Source organism: Onychomys torridus, chromosome 10, assembly GCF_903995425.1.
Source record: "Onychomys torridus chromosome 10, mOncTor1.1, whole genome shotgun sequence".
In the NCBI taxonomy this organism is placed as follows: domain Eukaryota; kingdom Metazoa; phylum Chordata; class Mammalia; order Rodentia; family Cricetidae; genus Onychomys; species Onychomys torridus.
In genome coordinates this window covers 71,772,652-71,791,217 of record NC_050452.1, presented here as the reverse complement: position 1 = coordinate 71,791,217, position 18,566 = coordinate 71,772,652, and the positions used below count along the sequence as shown (strand labels likewise).

Sequence of the window (18,566 nt, the reverse complement as noted above, 5' to 3'; positions counted from 1 at the left end):
CGTACCATGGATGCAAGTGGAAGAAAGGGAAGAATAAAATGGACAACCACCATTATTGTCAGCTCATCTCTTAAGGTAAAGTGTACTTAGACCATTGATCTTCATTTACAAGTCTTAGAGCACCTCATACAAGACAGTATTTTGAAAGATCTTTGGCTTCAGTATCCACAGTTACGGGAACAGGAAGGAAATACGCTAAATGTGTTTCAAAGTTAGTTATATATGTTTGGCCATTACATTCAAAACCCCATTTTCCTAAATGTCTGAAAGTTGGAAATGTTCTAGTATCCTTCTTAGGTAGGGTCTCATTAGCTTGGGCTTCACACTTGGTGTGGAGCTGAAGGCGGGATTTCTCACCCTCACCCTCAACCTCCCGTGTGTAGTGAGTACAGGTGTGTGTTTCTGTTTCCGGCCCTGTGCTCTTAGATTTCCTTTATTGCCTCTTTTAAAAAAATGGCTGGTTGCTTATTACTTATTTTTACCCTTGTGTTTATTCATTTATTTTTCTGAGACAGGGTCTCATGTAGCTGAGCCCAGCCTCCCGATTGCTGTAACTGAGGAAGGCCTTCAGCTCCTGATCTGGTCCTCCTCCCACTACATCCCAAGTGCTGGGGATACAGGCATGTGCAGCCATGTCTTGCTAGTGTATTCTGATTTTGAGCCCGTCAGTTCACTAAGTATTCATTAGGTCAGAGCCCTTGTGATCTGGTCATCTCAGCGCGTTCAGAGATGTTCAATGTTTCAAATGCATTTTTTGTGTTATTTGCCAAAAAGATCCTAAGTAATGAATCTTGGTGGTTCTTTGTTAAAAGAGTAGATTTTTCTTGTTATTCTCTTACAATTGCACTTGCTAACATTTTACTAAAGATTAGTATTTTTGCCCAGAGTTGAGTCGTTTTCTTGTGTGGTCTGCCCTAGTCCTTTAGTCCTTATATGCATACGTAGCTTAGAAATAAAGGTTTAAAGACATTATTTCCCTGTGCTGGGAAAGCTGTCTAGTTTTAGAGCACTCTCCTACCATTTGCAAAAAGCCCTGGGTTCAAGCTGTTAAGCTGGAAAAAATATGGGAAAGGGGTGCAAGATTAAGTTTGTGCTCCTCATCTCTTAAGAATTGTAGAAAAAGAATGGTTTCTTTCTCTATTAAGTTTTATACTTTGTTGAAAATGTATTGTCATAAGTTATGTATTTGTAAATATCATATCATAGAGGTTAAATTTGTTAGGTTGAACTCTGAAATTTGTCATTTCCATGGGGAAGATTTCCATATTGGAATTCTTTTTACATATTAACTCTTGATCACTTGAGAGATCTGTTTCTGTTTAAATCTGTATTTCCTTTCATGTGAGAATTTCTAGATACTAGTTTTGAAGAATGTTGCTAGATATTGTACGTTCTGGGTGGTTATTATATTTTTTATTTGTGATGTATAAACAAAATGAAGCACTTTGGGGGGAGTGTTTTGAGACAGAGTTTTTCTGTATAGCTCTGGCTGTCCTGGATCTCGCTCTGTAGACCAGGCTGGCCTTGAACCCACAGAGATCTGCCTGCCTCTGCCTCCCGAGTGCTGGGACTAAAGGCGTGCGCCACCACCGCCCACCTGATATATTCCTTTTTTGATTTAAAGGTATGATTAACACTTTAGGTAGTTTTGCTGGCTCTTACATATCTGTTGCATCCTTCTGTATTTTTTTCTAGTTCTTTGCTAAAATTTTCAGCATCTTTCATTTTGAACATAGAAAGCAGACCTATTTTAAGATATGTATGTGGAACCATTTTTATCAGCTACTATTTATGGTGGTTCTCTTTCGTGTAAACTGACCTCTGGCCGGTGTGTATGTATGTGTGTATGTGTTATACTTTATATTTTAAAAATTGTACAAGTAATTTGAGGTCTATAATATATTTAGAAGAATATGCTCTTATTCTGCAAAGGCCTTTATTCTGTAATAATTGATGTTCTCTTTGTCAGGCAAAACAGAAAATTTCATTTAAGATTAATAATGCACTTAATATAAGTCCTAAATATTACATAGATATATTTTTTAAATTACATCACCAAACAAGCCAATGGTATAGCACATGTGCAAAGCTCCTGATTTGATTTCTAGCACTGGAAACAAATTTTATATTTGTAATTCAAATTTAATTGAGTGTTGTTTATTTTTATTTGCTAAATTTGGCAAACTAAGCCGTGTATTATTAGTTAACCTACAGTGTGCGTCTAGAATGATACTAATTACGAGGGAATTAGGAAAGCAGACACTCGGTTCCCTTCCGTAGCCAGCTTTGAGAAGCCCTGATTGAGAAATGCTTCTCCAAGGTGCTGTAAGTGCAGCACTTCAGCATCGCCTTAGTCCAGTTCCAGGCACTGCAGTGGTTTGAAGCTGGTTGCATCCCTGGGAGGGCTGCTCTACTTTTGTCAATGCTCTCCTCAGCTCCCCTCTGTCCTTCTTGAATTGGCAGGTGCCCATGGGGAAGAGGTGGCCTAAATGCCGGGGTCGTATCTTTGAATTTCTGTGTAGATCTTGGCCTTATAATTTCCTGCTATCCTGCTAGCTCTTGATGCCTTTGTACAGATTTGTTTTCAAACTGTCATTTTTTTCAGGTTCCTTCAGCAGGAGAGTTGACCTAAATTATTGAGTCTGCTATTGCTGGAAGCAGTGCACAATTTAAAAACCACACAAGAAAGGGAAAGGCCTCAGTGACATAAAGTCCTCTCTTTAGGAAGGAAAGGAGCATATATTTTAGACTATGTGTTTAAATTATATTGTTCTGGAGGAAAATATAAAGTCAGTTTAGGTAAGGGGTGTGTGTGTGTGTGTGTGTGTGTGTGTGTGTGTGTGTGTGTGTGTGTACGCACATGTATGTGGGTACAAATGCCTGTATACACATGTACAGAAGCCAAAGGAGGGTGTCATGTGTCCTGCTCTACCTTTCCTTCCTTATTCTCTTAAGACAGAGTCTCACAGAGTCTGGAGCTAGGCTAGTGGCCAGCAAGTCCAGTGCTGGGGTACAGATGTGTGGCCATGGCTGACTTTTCAGATGACGTCTAGGGATTTGAACTTAGTCCCTAATGCTTGCCCAGGAAGTGCTCTTACCAATTGAGCTACCCCCTCAGCATCTAGGTAATGGATTTTTTCCTTAATGTAGAGGCTAACAAGCTTGAGCTCTAGTATATATATTAAACAATTAGGTTTTAGCACTTTGACTGATATGATCTATTATTTTAGGTAGAATAATAAATAAGGTAATTATTTTTAATGGTAATACTTAAGCCAGAATACAGTAATGTTGCCTTTATATGTTTTCTGGCTCACCTACAGAAAATGTAAACACATGAACTAGGAAATTGGTTGTCATCTATGGGATATCTGTGTATAATATATGGGCCTCAGCTATCTAAGAAGTAACTTCCAGCTTCTTCCACAGTTATTCACTAATGCATGTAAGAACCCATTGCCAGATCGCTCTTAAAAAGAATTTCCCCAAAAGCCAGGAAAATGGTCTGAACTAGCCCCTGCCCCTACTGTTAGGAGTCCCAAGCTACACAACTGTAACACACATGCACAGTGCCTAGGTCAGTCCCATGCAGGCTCCCCGGTTGTCAGTTCAGTCCCTGCGGCCCCTATGAGCCCAGGTTAGTTGTGTGGGTTTTCTTATAGTGTCCTTGACCCCTCTGGCTCTTTTCCTGGGTAGGGGGATGGGGGAAATGGACGGAGGAGGGACACAGACTGGGAGGGAGAAATGGCGGGGGAAGGCTGTGGCCAGGATGTAAAATAAATAGATGAATAATAAATAAATAAATAAATTTCCCTGCTGGGCAGTGGTGACACATGCCTTTAATCCCAACACTGGGGCGGTAGGGGATGGGGGGGTTCTGTGGCCAGCCTGGTCTACAGAGAGTTCCAGGACAGCCAGAGCTACACAAAGAAACCCTGTCTTGAAAAGCCAAAATAAAACAAATTTTCCCCCCTGATCTCAGTTTTAGCTTTTTATTTTTGTCTAGCTCTCTATTTTTTGTCCCTAATAGGAATGGTCTGATTCCTCCTTTTCTGTCCTTTGCCCCAGACAGCAGATTTGTTTTTTTGGTGACAAATCTTTTAAGTGGAACAGTGATAAAACAAACCACTAAACACTTTTAATTTTGTTTTAGCTATAATAAAAATCATTTCAGGCATGTCTTATGTTTGTATTTCTGAAAATTCTTTTAAGACTTACGAAATTGCAACTGCCCTAGAGAATCGAAGCCACAAGGTTCGTTATTCAGATACATTGGAAAGAGGATCGATTGTATTCTCTCTCTCTGGTACTGTATACCTTCTTGCTAATTGCCCTTACTTAAGTTCCTTTTAAATATGTGGATGTATATGCTAATTTTTGAAATTCAGTAGCAATATAATAGCTTAATGTGTGACCTTTTGGAAGAATAAATGGGCTGCATTTTGCTTTTGCTTCAAAAGCCGCACATATGACCAACTGTAGGATACATCCTTTTGGGAAATGGAGCCTGGTAGAGGATGGAAAAAGTACTTGCTTTGGAACTGAGGTGAAAATAGACAAGTCCCCTTGTCTAACAACAAATATAAATTGTTAACAGAGGCCAGCAGTGTGCCTTGGCCAAACTTACATACCCAGACCAAGACCAATATATGATGTTTCCCCATTAGTTTTATTTACTGAAAAAAAAAAAAACCAAAAAACTGAAGAACTTTATGGGGAAAAATAAATGTTCCTGAAATTCTAAAATTGTGTGTGAGTCATAGGCAAAGTACAGGATTAAATTAGGCTAAGAAGGTGCTGGGAATATGGAAGGACAGCTCCATCTGTGCTTGGGAATTAATGGAAGTGATAGAAGGGTGGAGGAGGGGCGGCTTCTCAGTCTGTGTATGGTCACACAAGCCAGTGGTCCCAGTGCAGGCTGCCCAACGCCAGCCTGGACCACACAGTGAGACCATCTCACAATAAAAAGAAAGAGAAGATTCTGTTAGGTTTACCACTCTAGCAGAGATTTTGGAAGGCAGGTGCTTTCTGAGTCATCTATAAAGAACGAACTTCATGCTGAAAATTACCCAGATTTAAAATCATTCCTCTTGGCGGAATAGAAAACACTCCAGAGAGAAAGAAGTCAAATATTCTTGGTGACTTTATGTTTTAGTTATCATCTGTATGTTTAACCCTCTGACAAGCCTCACAAAGAATTTCTCTTTTCATGTTCCAGAGGAAAATGAGGATCAGAGGTTATGTAAAATGTACAAATGCATCTAGTCACTGTGTAATCTCATGCTGCTGTCAATGAGTGTGTATTGCCATCTGACAGCTATAACTAACCCCAAGTTTCCCTCATTATGATGACTTGGTCCCATTCTAGACACCAGGTATCTGCTCATGTGCTATTTTAATTTACATGATTCCTGAGCTTCTGGGAAGGTTTCCTCACCATAAAATTATTGAAGATTTTCTTTAAACTACCTTTCTCATTGATTTCTAGCTTTTGAAATTCAATACACAATCTTCTGAGTTGTGAACACATGGAGTGCTTGTAAGGTGGTGGGTGTGGGAGGACATGACGCCTTCCCAGACGCTTGTCCCTGGTTGCTTATCTCTGTCCTTTGGAATAGCCTTCTAATAAGCCAGGAAATGTTTTCAGAAATATTTTTAGTATGAAATACTTTTGAGACAAGTTCTTATTATATAGTCCTGGCTGGTACTATAGCCCAGGATGGCTTTGGACTCTCCACAATTCTCCTGCCTCAATGTTCCATATGCTGAGATTGTAGATGTGCACTACCACACCTGGCTTGAAAGGTTTATTTTTAAAATAGACAATCTTTTAATTAAAATTAGGCATCACCCTCATGTGCTCAGTGCCTTGGCAGAAAACAAAAATTACTGGCCATTGTTTTTCCTTTAAATTTTTACAATAGTCATTCTGCTATGAAGAGCATGTCAAAGAATTGCCCAATGCTGGGCGGTGGTGGTGCACGCCTTTAATCCCAGCACTTGGGAGGCAGAGCCAGGCGGATCTCTGTGAGTTCGAGGCCAGCCTGGGCTACCAAGTGAATTCCAGGAAAGGCACAAAGCTACACAGAGAAACCCTGTCTCAAAAAACAAAAACAAAAACAAACAAAAATTGCCCAAACCATCTTGTTATATAAGGAGTATAACAAATTCTATTCCTTATGAGTCCCTGCTCTGATTGAGCTTATGAAAATTCACTTTGTGTGACTACATTATATTCACCTTTTCTAGGAGCTGCATTTTTATTGATGGATGCTAAAGAATGTCTGATGTCAGCTGAGGAAATATTTCTAACCAAAATTGACAAGTTCATTAGCATTCACCAGAATAGTTTTTTGGTTCTGTTTGCCCCACTCCATGGGCCTGAAGAATGGAATCTCATGTTCAGGATTCAGCAGAGGTATGGAAGCAAAGTACAGCCCAGTTTTTTGTTGTTTTTACACTGCTTTGTTTACTTCAGTTCTCAATGCTTGTAGGCAGTTTTGTTTTGCTAGAAGGTAAACTTTATAACCTGTCAAATGTAATCAGACAGGGCAGACAGCTATTCCTTAAGTCAAGGTGACTACAGTTAATTTGATGATAAACCTATTCTACAAATGCAAACCAAAGTGAGCACTGAATTCTGGTCACACAGCCACCTCAGATCTCCTAAGGCACAATGCAGGATGTGATTGGATGAGCAAGGGACAGAAGTAGAGCTCAGTCTCTCCTTGTCCTGCTGGTGACAGCAAATGTGAGTCAGTTTCTTAACCGATTTCTTTTCAGATTCTTAGGCAGTAACTTACGAATACTTCCTGTACACAACACAGTAAATGCTATTGACCTTATGTGCACTATTGCTAAGGTAAGTCACCTAGGGGAAAAGATACTCCTATACGTTGGCCAGATTTTAAGGTTTTGTTTTTAAATAAAAATTTGATAATTACATCATTTCTTCCACCCCTTGCTCCCTTAAAGCCCTCCCACATACCCCCATTTTCTTTCAAATTTATGGCCTTTTTCTTTGTTACATGTGTTCCTAAATACATAAATATAACCTGCTCAGTCCCTTTAATGTTACTTGTATGTGTACGATTTCCAGGCTGACCACTTAGTATTAGATAACCAGTATGGGGCTTTTCCCTGGAGGGTTTCCTCATCTCGGCATCCCAAGATGCCTGCAGTTCTTTGTCTAGGCTTGGGTCCTCATGAGCTCTTCCCCTTCCATGCTAGCAGGCCTATTGGTGTCGTCTCTTTTAGCTCATTTTTAGGCATCCATGTTGATGAGACTTCATGGGGGTAGCCTCTGGCATTTCTAGGAGACACATTCTCACAACAGACTCCCCATTCTTTTGGCTCTTACAGAACCTTCCTGACCTCTTTTGCCACAGTGACCCCTGAGCCTTAGCTGTAGGAGTTGTGTTGCAGCTGTGTCATTTAGAACTAGGTGCCTCAACTCTGCATCTTAATCAGTCGTGGTTTTCTGCAATGATGTCTTGCCTTTTGTAAAGAGGAGTTTCCTTGATGTGGGGCAAGAACTATACTTACCTGTGGAAAGAAGGACAGATATTTAAAGTGTAGTTAGGTATTATGCTGGTTTATTTAGTAAAGTGGTGGTTGTAGGTTTTCCTCCAAGATTCATGACTTCACTAGTCCTGGGTAGTTGGCTAAGTTCCTAGAAGCATGCATGATTTCCCTCTTGTTGAACAGGTCTTAAAGTCTGATTAGTTATTGGTTCCTGCTAAGATATGAGTGCCCCTACTATACTTTATGGTTATCAAGTCATGCTGGCCATTGTTACAGTTCATAGGCATCATAACTAGGTAGAATTGTTGGTTGCTTCTCTCATTTGGAAGCTTGCATGGCATCTTCTGGTACCGTACCATGAGCTAGTTCTTAGGAAAGCTTTCAAGTCCACTCCAGCTCTGGGCCTCAAGGCCCAGTGTCAGAACTGTGTGGTACCTTCAGCAATAGGGACTTACCTTCCACATGTGGGGCAATCAAGGGCAGTGGCCATAGCCTATAATGTTTGGGAATCTCTTGGACATCCCTGACCAACAACTCAAAAGAGGACTTCTTAGACCTAGTGTTAGGGATTTTGTTAGATGCTTTATGGCTCTTGGAAGCATTGAGGGGATCCCCATCAGGTGAGAGGATCCAAGGCATGCCACCACTCCAGTAGAAAGAATTTTTAAATATATAATCCTACAAAAAATACTGTGTCTGTAAATGTTACATGTTTACATCTTCTTTCAGACTACCTCCAAACCAACCATAGACAGCATCTGCTACAGAATGATAACAACCAAAGCTTACATCATAGAGCAAAGCCCTGTTTGGAGGACACTTCAAAAGATAAAACTCAGTACTGATTCAGTTAGTCCAGACTCAGAGTGCTGACCATAAGTGTTCTTTTAGAAAACTATCAAAATAATTAAACTTATTAAATTATAATGTCCAAATGTCTATTTAAGGGCATTTATATTTAAAATAAAATATATACAAATAAACATGACTTTATTTTGAGACTTTGGTTTTGTTTCCTTTAATGTTTTGGAGTATGGCTGTGTGGGATAGTGCTACCCTGACATATACAGGCCCATGTTATAAACACCATGGAAAACAGAATAATTGGTACATACAGGAAAACTCAGAGTTTCTTTTTCTCTCTCTCTTTTTTTGGGGGCGGGGGAGGGTTTTTCAAGACAGTTTCTCTGTAACAGCCCTGGCTGTCCTGGAACTTGCTCTGTAGACAAGGCTGGCCTCAAACTCACCGAGATCTACCTGCCTCTGCCTCCTGAGTGCTAGGATTAAAGGTGTGCACCACCACCTGGCTAAACTCATAGTTTCTTAATGATACCAAGTTGGATGCTCAAATCTAGTAAGAAATGGAAGCACAGAATTGACTGGTTGGACTAAAGGAAAAGCCATGTACATTGGGTTTTCTAATCTCTGCGTGCACTTTCATATTTAGCGGCTAGAGATACCTTTTTAAGTCTCTTGAGACAGGATTTCACGTGGTAAGGCTGGTTTTTAATTCTCCTGCCTCTACCTCCCAATGCACTACAGGCACCCGGTATTTGTAAGACTGCTTCTAAGGCATGAAAAAGGAGCAAAGTTAAAGAAACCAGTCAACTGTTCTGAAGTCAGAATCTCTACATTTCCAGTGCTGCAGTATCCAGCTTGACAGTAGGTGCTCTAGTGTTAAAAAGCACCTAAAAAGCAGAAAGTGTATCTGTTTTTTTAAAAATATAAATTCACAAGTATGTGGATGAATACATCATTTGACTACATTTTTTGATGTTGTAAAACAAATTAGTTTGTATTGGATCTTCTAAAGTAATACTTTTTTAAAAATAATTTTATGTGTATGGATGTTTTGCCTGCATGTATGTGTGTATACCATATAGGTGCCTGGTGCCCATGGAGATCACATTCTCTGCATCTGGAGTTATAGACAGTTGTGAGCCTCCATGTGGGTGCTGAGCACCCTACCCATGTCCTCCAGAAGAGCAGGAAGTGCTCTGAACCACTGAGCCATCTCTCCAGGCTTTTTAAAAATTTTTTAATTTTAATTTTTTGGTTTTTTTGAGACAGGGTTTCTCTGTGTAGCTTTGTGCCTGTCCTGGATCTTACTCTGTAGACCAGGCTGGCCTCGAACTCACAGAGATCCGCCTGCCTCTGCCTCCCGAGTGCTGGGATTAAAGGCGTGCGCTGCCACCACAGCCTGGCTCTCCAGGCTTTTTAAAGCAAAGACTATTTACTACTGATCCATGTATTGGAAATTGACAAGCCCCTAAAATATACTGGGAAACATCATCGTATTGGTTTTTATTTATGAAACAAAACTTTTACTTTACTGCAGCACTTTCTTCAGAGGTAGACTTTGTTTTGAGTTCAATGAGTTCTTCTACTCGAGCCAGAACACTGTCAATCAGGTCAAACGTGAAGAGAGCTGAGTGTAGGACCTGAGAGCCGAGAAGACAGCATCACCGTGACCATAATTAGTCTTTTTGAGAGAGGGTCTCGTAAAGCAGACCAGACTAGCCGGCAGCTTGCAATCCTCCTGTGTCAGTCTCCCCACTGCTGGGGCTCCAGGCCTGTGTACACACGTACACACACACACACGTGTACACACACACACACACACACACACACACACACCCCACGCCCCCCCCCCCCCCCCCCCCCCCAGAAATCTATGTCATTAATGCTGCTTCTAAAACAAAGCACAGACCAGACCTCAGACTGGATGTAGCTTAAAATTTTGGAAGTTACCTTAAGTTGCATCTCAGGAGGCATACTAGGGATTTCTTCTCCACCTACAGTCACAGAACAAACACCTTTACACATCGAGGCTACTAGAAAGGGAAGAAAAAAAAACCATTTCACATTTGGCCACTACACCAGTTCTCAGGGTTTCAGCACTGTGTGTGTGTGGAGGTGTGAATGAACCCAGGGTCTTGAATATACTAGGCAAATGCTTTACTGCTGAGCTGATCCCCAACTCTCAGATTTAGTTCATGTCTTTGTTTATTTTGTGTGTGTATATGTGGCATGGCACATGTGTGGGGTCACAGGACAACCTGGAGGATGGTTCTCTTCTTCCACCACTGGTCCCAGAGACTGAACTTAGGTTTGGGGCTTGACAGATGGTAAGCCTCTGTACCCACTGAGTTACCTTGTCATCTTTCAGATTTTAATAATACATTTTCAAGCTACTTTAATCTTACTAATTTTAAAATATGTGTCAACGAGGTAACACCTTATAGAGTATTTGTTATAAACAAAATCAAACACTAGAATTATACAACATGTGATCTGATTCTTTATAAAAACAGCTTTATTGGCTAAGAATCATTTTAATTAATTAGTTTAATCAATAGCTTTCATTTTTATATGAGGTGAACATACACTGAAATGTGATAGTTTGGGACTGGAGAAAAGGCTCAGTGGCTAAGAGCACCTACTACTCCAACAGAACCTGGGGTGTCCCCAGCACACACATGGAGGTCTAAAAGCAACTGTAACTCCATTTCCAAGTGATCCAACACCTCCTTCTGACTTTTGTGGGCTCATACATTCGTATGGTACACATAAATACACTCAGGCACACACACATATTTAAAAACAATATGATCACTTCAGAATTTGAATTTTAGACCTAATGGAAAATAAAACTGCACGCTACCAACCTTGGCTATTTCGTTGGCTGTTTTTGATTTCTGCTTCATAATGTGCTTTTGACATATTAAGTCCTATGTGAAGTGGCTTTAAAAAGTTATTTTCAATCTTTCCAAGTTCTGTCCATAATCCAGTCTGTTCAGAAGGTTTAATGAACAAGTTAGTCACGGTTCAGCACACACAGGATGCCTTCTGTTAATAAACATGCGCTAGCTGGGAGAAGCAACGACTATACCAGGGTCCTGCTCTATAGGCCACTACGAACATCAAGTTATGGTGTCGGCCATAAGTACCCATAGCACACTGCTCATCACTATTCTGTTTGAAGAATTATGGTTTTGAGGTCTGTGACAAAATTAACTGGGAACATCCTATCACTTTCCATCTCCTACAAAACACCTCCACAGTGGCTCCACTTTAAGTCGGCCTCATCACTGGATGTATTACTTGGATGCTTGGCTATGGGTCACATTCCAGAAGATTTGTTCTCTTTCCTACTAATGGAGACTTTTAAAACTAAACTAATTTGGGCTTTCTTGATGGCCAAGGCAGATGGTCAGTTTAGCATTTTGTCATGTATCTGAGAAGTTTTCATGTCAAGATCATTTACAACTGTGATACAAAAAAGAGCAGTAATGAATTTTTTAACTTAATTTAAAAAAGGAGAGAGATAAATACAAAACATTGATGGTATAAGACTTCCAGGTCTTGGGTTTGGGGATTTAGCTCAGTGGTAGAGCGCTTGCCTAGCAAGCGCAAGGCCCTGGGTTCGGTCCTCAGCTCTGGAAAAAAAAAAAAAAAAAAAAGACTTCCAGGTCCTATACACCAAACAATACAGTTTACATAGGGACAGTTATCCTTAACCATGTCAATGAGACGGAGCACACTCACTCTGTAATGAGCGTACAGGGACCCTGTGAGTCAAAGTCAGATATCTATGTAACAACGGGTAATAATGACTCCACACATCTTTTCCCTGAAATCTTTGTAGCACTCATACATTGTTGGCAGGAATGTTCATTTGTCCAGCCACTATAGAAATTGGCATTAAGGTTTCTCAAAAAACTAAAAATAGAAAGAACATGAATCAAAGCTAGCATATGTAGTGATTCCCCCCGCACCCCCCCCCCAGGTACATGATGCACTAATCACAATACCCAAGTTACAGACCCAACCTCGGTGCCCACAACACGGAACAGGAAGGAGAGTGTGGTGTGCACATAATCGAGTATTATTCTGCCTCAAGGAGTCAAAGTGGCACTTCAGAAAAATGGGTGAAACTGAAGTTAATTTTATGTGAAATAAGATCCTCAGACATTGTCTTTCATATGCAGAATCCAGGCTCTTTTTTCTCTTTCTCTTTCTAAGAAAAAGACATGGAAATAGAAGAGGGACTATTTGAGAGACGGACTGACGGGAGGGAGGGAGCAGCACAGAGTGGGAAGGGAATCCACCGTGATGGAGTATTCTAATGCCTCTGTCAAAGTGTCACAATGAAACCCACTACTGGTCAAAGAACATATGCTAGCAAAAAGACAAAAACAAAAAACAAACAAAAAAACCCTATCTTTTAAAAAAAGATACTGCTGGAAAATGCAGAGGTCTAAGAGAAACTACATATGAATTCAAAAATATGCCTATTAGTCCATTCAACATCTGTGGATTTATTCTGGGAAAACAAAGCTGTAGTTTGTAATGATTGTGTTGGAGAGGTGCCTTTAAAAACAATGTTCAATGAAAACGAATGCAAGAATATGTTTCATAACAGGAAGATGTTAAGTTGTCATATATTCACATAATGGAAAACTACATGGCTATTACATTTTTTCTTGAGTAAATATTGTTGAATGGGAGAAACTTTATATGGCATGACTTCATTCTCATTTAAAAGAGAAAAATGTGGCAAAGCACCCAGAGAGTATAATATCAACGAGGGGTGATGGGCCTCTGATTCCTGCTTTTATTTATTTATTTATTTTGTAAATGTGCTGTGTGTGTGCATGTGTGCATGAATGAGAACAGGTGCTGTGCCATGGTGCCAGTGTGGAGGTCAAAAAGGAAAATTTGGTAGCACAGGCCTTTAATCCTAGCACTTGGGAGGCAGAGTCTATAGAGCGAGTTCCAGGACAGACAAGGCTACACATACACACACACACCCACACCCACACACCCACCACACACCCACCCACACACGCACACGCGCACACACACACGACAACTAGTGTTGATTCTTCTCTCAACACTTTGTAGGATCCAGTGGTCAAACTTAGATTGTCAGGCCTGTGTGCAGGCACCTCCACCCGCCAAGCTGTCTCTCCTGCCCACGTATGTAGTGTGCATGATATGTGCACATCATAGCCCTGTGGGGAGGTCAGAGGACAACTCTGCCTTGCTGATTCTCTCCTTCCACGTTAGACTGACTCAGGGCCACCTTGCCACCTCTGTTACTCATTTTCTCTTGGTGTAGTCACCTTGTTTGTAAACAGAGAACCTGTTTTAGTATTATGGTTTTTAATGTGCTTTAGGGGCTTTCATGTTTGCTATATAAACATGAGAAGCAGCACAACTCATGTGTCACCACTGCTCTCCTGTCTGTTTCCCTCTCTCCATCTAGTCCTTTCTTGTCAACTCCTGTCTCTCTATCTGTTCCCTTTTTAAGAACTTCCCCTCTTCTGTCACCTGTAAGCTAAAAGTACAACTCACCAGAACTGCTACTTTCAAGGCTGATTAGGTCATTAATGACAATGAAATCCATTGCATACATGAAGAACACCCTTAACACTTCTTTTTCCTCTTTCTCTCTCTCTCTCTCTCTCTCTCTCTCTCTCTCTCTCTCTCTCTCTCAAGTTTTTCGAGACAGGGTTTCTCTGTGTAGCTTTGGAGGCTGTCCTGGAACTCACTTGGTAGCCCAGGCTGGCCTCGAACTCATAGAGATCCGCCTGGCTCTGCCTCCCGAGTGCTGGGATTAAAGGCATGCGCCACCACCGCCCAGCAATACTTTTTTCAAATGTGTATGAAGTATTTTTTTTAAATATACGTCTGTGTACCATATGTGTGCCTCATGCACAGAGGGGCGAGAAGAGAGCATTGGATCTCTTGGAACTGGAGTGGGTGCTGGGAATCAAACCCAGGTCCTTCACAAGAGTAGCCAGTCCTCTTAACCACTGAGCCATCTCCAGTTCCCATGGGGACACTCTGTAACCTACACTTAGCTTTATCAAAAGGAAATAACTTCCCACATTTATATAAAAGAAAATATTAGTTATGGTTGAAGTCCCTTTTACGCAAGAGGTAGCCATTAGCTAACACTTCAGGTCTTTAACATTTTTATGTCTATATCACTTAATATAAAACATTATATATATGTATATATATACATACATATATACACATACATACATAAACACACACACATAAATATATATAAATGTTTGAAAGATGTTGGCAAGTTACAGGCCAGCCAGAGCCACATAGTGAGAACCATACATGAAACAAAAATCAAAATAAACCATGAGCTGTAACTGGCTGGATCTTATTAGGTTGCCCTAGAAGAGCAAGTACGGGAGTGGGAGTCTGGATGCTAGTCCCCACTTTTGCTTTCAAGCACCCTCTAGAACTAAGCAAAGACTTCCTGAACACACATACCTTCCCACAGGTGGAAATCTTGGTAATCCTGTTGTCCTGATGTCCAGGCAAGACAAATTCTAGCTGGAATTCACAACCTGGCCTGTTTGCCCTTCCCACTTCAACCAATACAAGGGTCTTATAATCTCAGAATTTGTGATCATTGTTGGCTACATAGTGAGTTCCAGGCCAGCAGGGACAACTTGAGACCCTGTCTAAAAACAACGAACAATAGGCCAGCAAAAAGGCTCAGTGGGTTAAGGCCTTCACTGCCAACCCAACAATCTGAGTTTGATCCTGAGACCAACATCCCCAAAGCTGTCCTCTGACTTCCACTGGTGTGGACTCCCAGCAGTGGGAGCAGGGCTGGCTGTCCCTAATGCTTTGGCTGGCTTTGGGGAGCCTGTTCCTCATACTGAAGTGCCTTGATCTGCCTTAATACAAGGGAGGAGCTTAGGCCTACCTCAGCTTGACATGCCATGTTTGCTGACACCCAAGGGAGGCCTGCCCTTTCTCAACAGAAACAGAGGAGTGGATGGGGCGGGGTAAAGGGAGGGAATGGGAGGAGAGGAGAGAGGGGAAACTGCAGTTGGGATGTAAAACAAATGAGTAATTTAATTACAAAACCATGAACTTACAAATAACAAAAAAGGTTGAACTGTAAAAATACTTCAGTTTCTTTTTCTTTGCCAACCTTGCCTCCCAAAAGCTGTAATTACAGACATGAGTTATGGCATCAAGCTAAGGGCAATAATTTATTTTAATTTGTAGTCCGTAACATTAAAACACTGACTAATAAAAACACCCTTCAAAATTAGGCTAAAGAAAAGTTCTTTCACATGCTGTTCAGCATAATTCGTCTCTCCGATAATGAACTATACTGTTTTTAGAAGCATGTAGGAGTCAAGATGCTATGGAGGTAAAAATATATTCTTTGTCTTACATGAAAGTTACCAGATCTTTTTTAAAACACAAAAGAAATAAGTTTAAGATTTCTTTCATCTTTGATGTTAAAAAAGTAACAAGGTTTTTATAGTGTTTATAAAGATTGAACTTTTGAAATCCTCACAATTGTCTGCCTTTCATTTCATATCCATGTCACTGATTTAACAATTCTGAACTTTTTTGTTTTCTATCTTAATTATGCGTCAAAAATTCACTGGAGCCTACCCAACCCCACTAGACCTTTCTATACCACAGTGGAATACGTTCTGGAACAGGTAGGAATCGTGCAAGCACAGAGTCAACCATAATAAAAGAAAGAAATGGAAAAGGGCATGGCCATGTGCCCCTCTTGGCCCTTCTCCTAACATAATGCTTTGTTTATTAAATGGTATCACAGAACTTTTACCCCTTCAATAGTAAGGGATGTCCACCACCATTAGCCATGTGGCTCCACAGATTATGCAGTGGGGGTGTTTCATTTCATTTCACTTTTGTATTATGGTGCTAAGGATTGAATTCTGCCAATGAGCTACAATTCCAGTCCTGGCACATTTTAATTCTGAATAAACAGGCATTAGAAAAGATCTGAGTGAAGAGTGCAGAAGGTAAGCAAAAGCACAATTACAGCTCTGTTTTAGAATAAACTTGTAATTCAAAACAAATAACAACTATCTAAAGAAACCCAACAATAGAGAATGTGAGCCATAAAAGTTAGAGACAGGAAATACTCGTCTGTAAAAGTCTAAAAATGTCAGGAAACTGAAGTGGGGGAGAAAGTGCTGAAAACATGCAGGGAGTTAAAAGTGGGAGAAGAAAGGCAAGGGGAGCTTAGGAGAGTAAAGAGCTGGCTGTGACTCCAGCTGGTCAGAAAGAGAGATTACTACTCATGAACTGCTTCACTGTCTGTCTAACAGAGTGGCTTTCTATCTCTTCCTGTGTGCCTTTCTAGCTTTTCATCTTGTAGCACACCTAAATGGGCACAAACAGGAACTGGTAGGGGTTCCTCCGAGTAAAATGCCCACAATTCAACACCAACACAGCATCACTTTGTAACCTGTAAGGCAAGCCAGAAGCTGCACTTGGTGTTTTATTAGACACGGTCTTGCTTCACCCTGCAGGCTGGCCTGAAACTTGTGACCCTCCCTCAGCCCTGTAAGTGCCACCATACAGAAGAGTCACACCTGGACAGAAGCTGTCAGTGACTTGTTAACCACAGTGGCTAAATCTGTTTCCTCACTGTAACTGTCCTTAGGAATGTTTCCATTACAGACAGGCTGTTAAGCTGCATACAGGGAATCAATCTGGCAACTTAGGACTTCTATTAATCCTTTCCCTGGTATGGCAATCCTTATGGTGGCATACAGCACAAAACAAATAAAAGCCAGGATTTGGTTCCTATGGGGGAAAAATAAACCATTAAAAAGGCAGCCCTCTAAGTGGGTGTTCTTTCTTCATTATAAAATGTCCACACCAAAGTATAAGAAGGCATTACCTACAGGCATCAAAACAGACATCACCTTCCTTCTCTAAGCAGCGACTTCTGACCCTGTGTTAGGCTGTACGCTACAGCAAGTACATCTGTCATTCCTAATCAGTGAGATTCCTTTGTATCAAGCAAATCACGTCACCTTGTGTATGTTCAGCCTCCCTGATTACTACAAGGTTAAACTCATACCTTCCCTAAGGACACCTGCCAAGGGCCCAAGGCCCAGTGCTGCTCAATATATGTTGTATTTTTTCTGTTTTTATGAGTCAGGAGTTACTTTAGTTTCTAAAGTTTACATGGAGTCATAGCCAATTTCTATTACTTTCTACTCTTGAGCAAATTTCTGCTCCTTCCTGTGAGGGAAGGGTTAATGAGAAGGGAGACAGAGTCCTTTCCCTTCAGCATTGTGAGGAATGCCACACAGCACCTGGCCAGGACAGTGGCCATCTCTGTCAGTGAGTGGTAGACCAGTGAGAAGAACACATGGGCACATCTGTGATGACTGCAAATTTGATAGACAGCTGGATAAAACAGATCTCCACAGCTACTCGAACTAAGACTGTACACTTAGAACCTGTGCACTTCATTTACGTGAATTTACTTACAAGAAAAACTGCCGACAAATATTTAACTATGCCTGATGAAATACATGCTGAAATATTGGGACAAAATATACTGATGTCTATAGTTAACACTGAAATGCATTAAAAATTCTAACGAGAGCTGGGCGGTGGTGGTGCACTCCTTTAATCCTAACACCAAGAGACAGAGACAGGTGGATCTCTGTGTTCAAGGCCAGCCTGGTCTACAGAGCAGGTTCTAGGATAGACAAGGCTACACAGAGACCCTGTCTTGAAAAAAAAAAAAAAAAAAACAACCCACCCCACGCCACCCCACCCCCAAACCCGAGAAGCTGAGAGGAGACAGATGCATGAGGAATGGAGTGGGGCAGGTGGGTCTGACAAATGCCTGCTGTCAAGTTCTTTCAGCTTTGCTGGACATTTCAATTTCTTCTCCACAATAAAAAGTCATCTAGGTCAGACTAAGCCAGCGTGAATAACAGGCCAGATTACTGAGTCTCGGTTTCCTGCTGCTCCTCAGACTCCTTATCCTAAGTATGACTTACTTAGTAATAAAGACCTCTGGTACTTTTATGTGAAACTTAATTACTTTCAGTCTTCCCATCACTTTTTAAAAAAAGAAATCCATACTAACATGGTTCATGTGGTTACAGGTAATAGAAGAACAATTATTAGAATGGAGTAGGCAGAAAGGAGCTTAAACGTAAATGTGATTTTACTGTATGACATCTCCCTCAAATAGTTTTCTA

At 40.9% G+C, this 18,566-nt stretch overlaps 2 protein-coding genes across 7 annotated transcripts in view; one reads left to right on the top strand and one right to left on the bottom strand.

Annotated features, from left to right (window-relative positions):
• The window catches only part of Glmn (glomulin, FKBP associated protein), a 49,513-nt gene that overhangs the window by 155 nt on the left and 30,792 nt on the right, over positions 1 to 18,566 (bottom strand). For 2 of the 6 annotated variants that reach the window (XM_036200614.1, XM_036200615.1), the window contains exons 17-19: positions 11,193 to 11,316; positions 10,276 to 10,358; positions 9,858 to 9,965 (exon numbers count right to left, since the gene is read on the bottom strand). In XM_036200614.1, the coding sequence (XP_036056507.1) occupies positions 9,858 to 9,965; positions 10,276 to 10,358; positions 11,193 to 11,316 (315 nt within the window). Of the gene's footprint in view, positions 1 to 9,801; positions 9,966 to 10,275; positions 10,359 to 11,192; positions 11,317 to 18,566 lie in introns of those variants that run through there. The other 4 variants (XM_036200616.1, XM_036200617.1, XM_036200618.1 and 1 more) reach the window with 4 other exon arrangements.
• Positions 7 to 8,453, top strand: C10H1orf146 (chromosome 10 C1orf146 homolog). The gene is made up of 5 exons (XM_036200621.1): positions 7 to 75; positions 4,213 to 4,306; positions 6,250 to 6,418; positions 6,784 to 6,862; positions 8,254 to 8,453. The coding sequence occupies exons 1-5, from the start codon at positions 7 to 9 to the stop codon at positions 8,395 to 8,397; spliced, it is 555 nt and encodes a 184-aa protein (XP_036056514.1). The 3' UTR covers positions 8,398 to 8,453.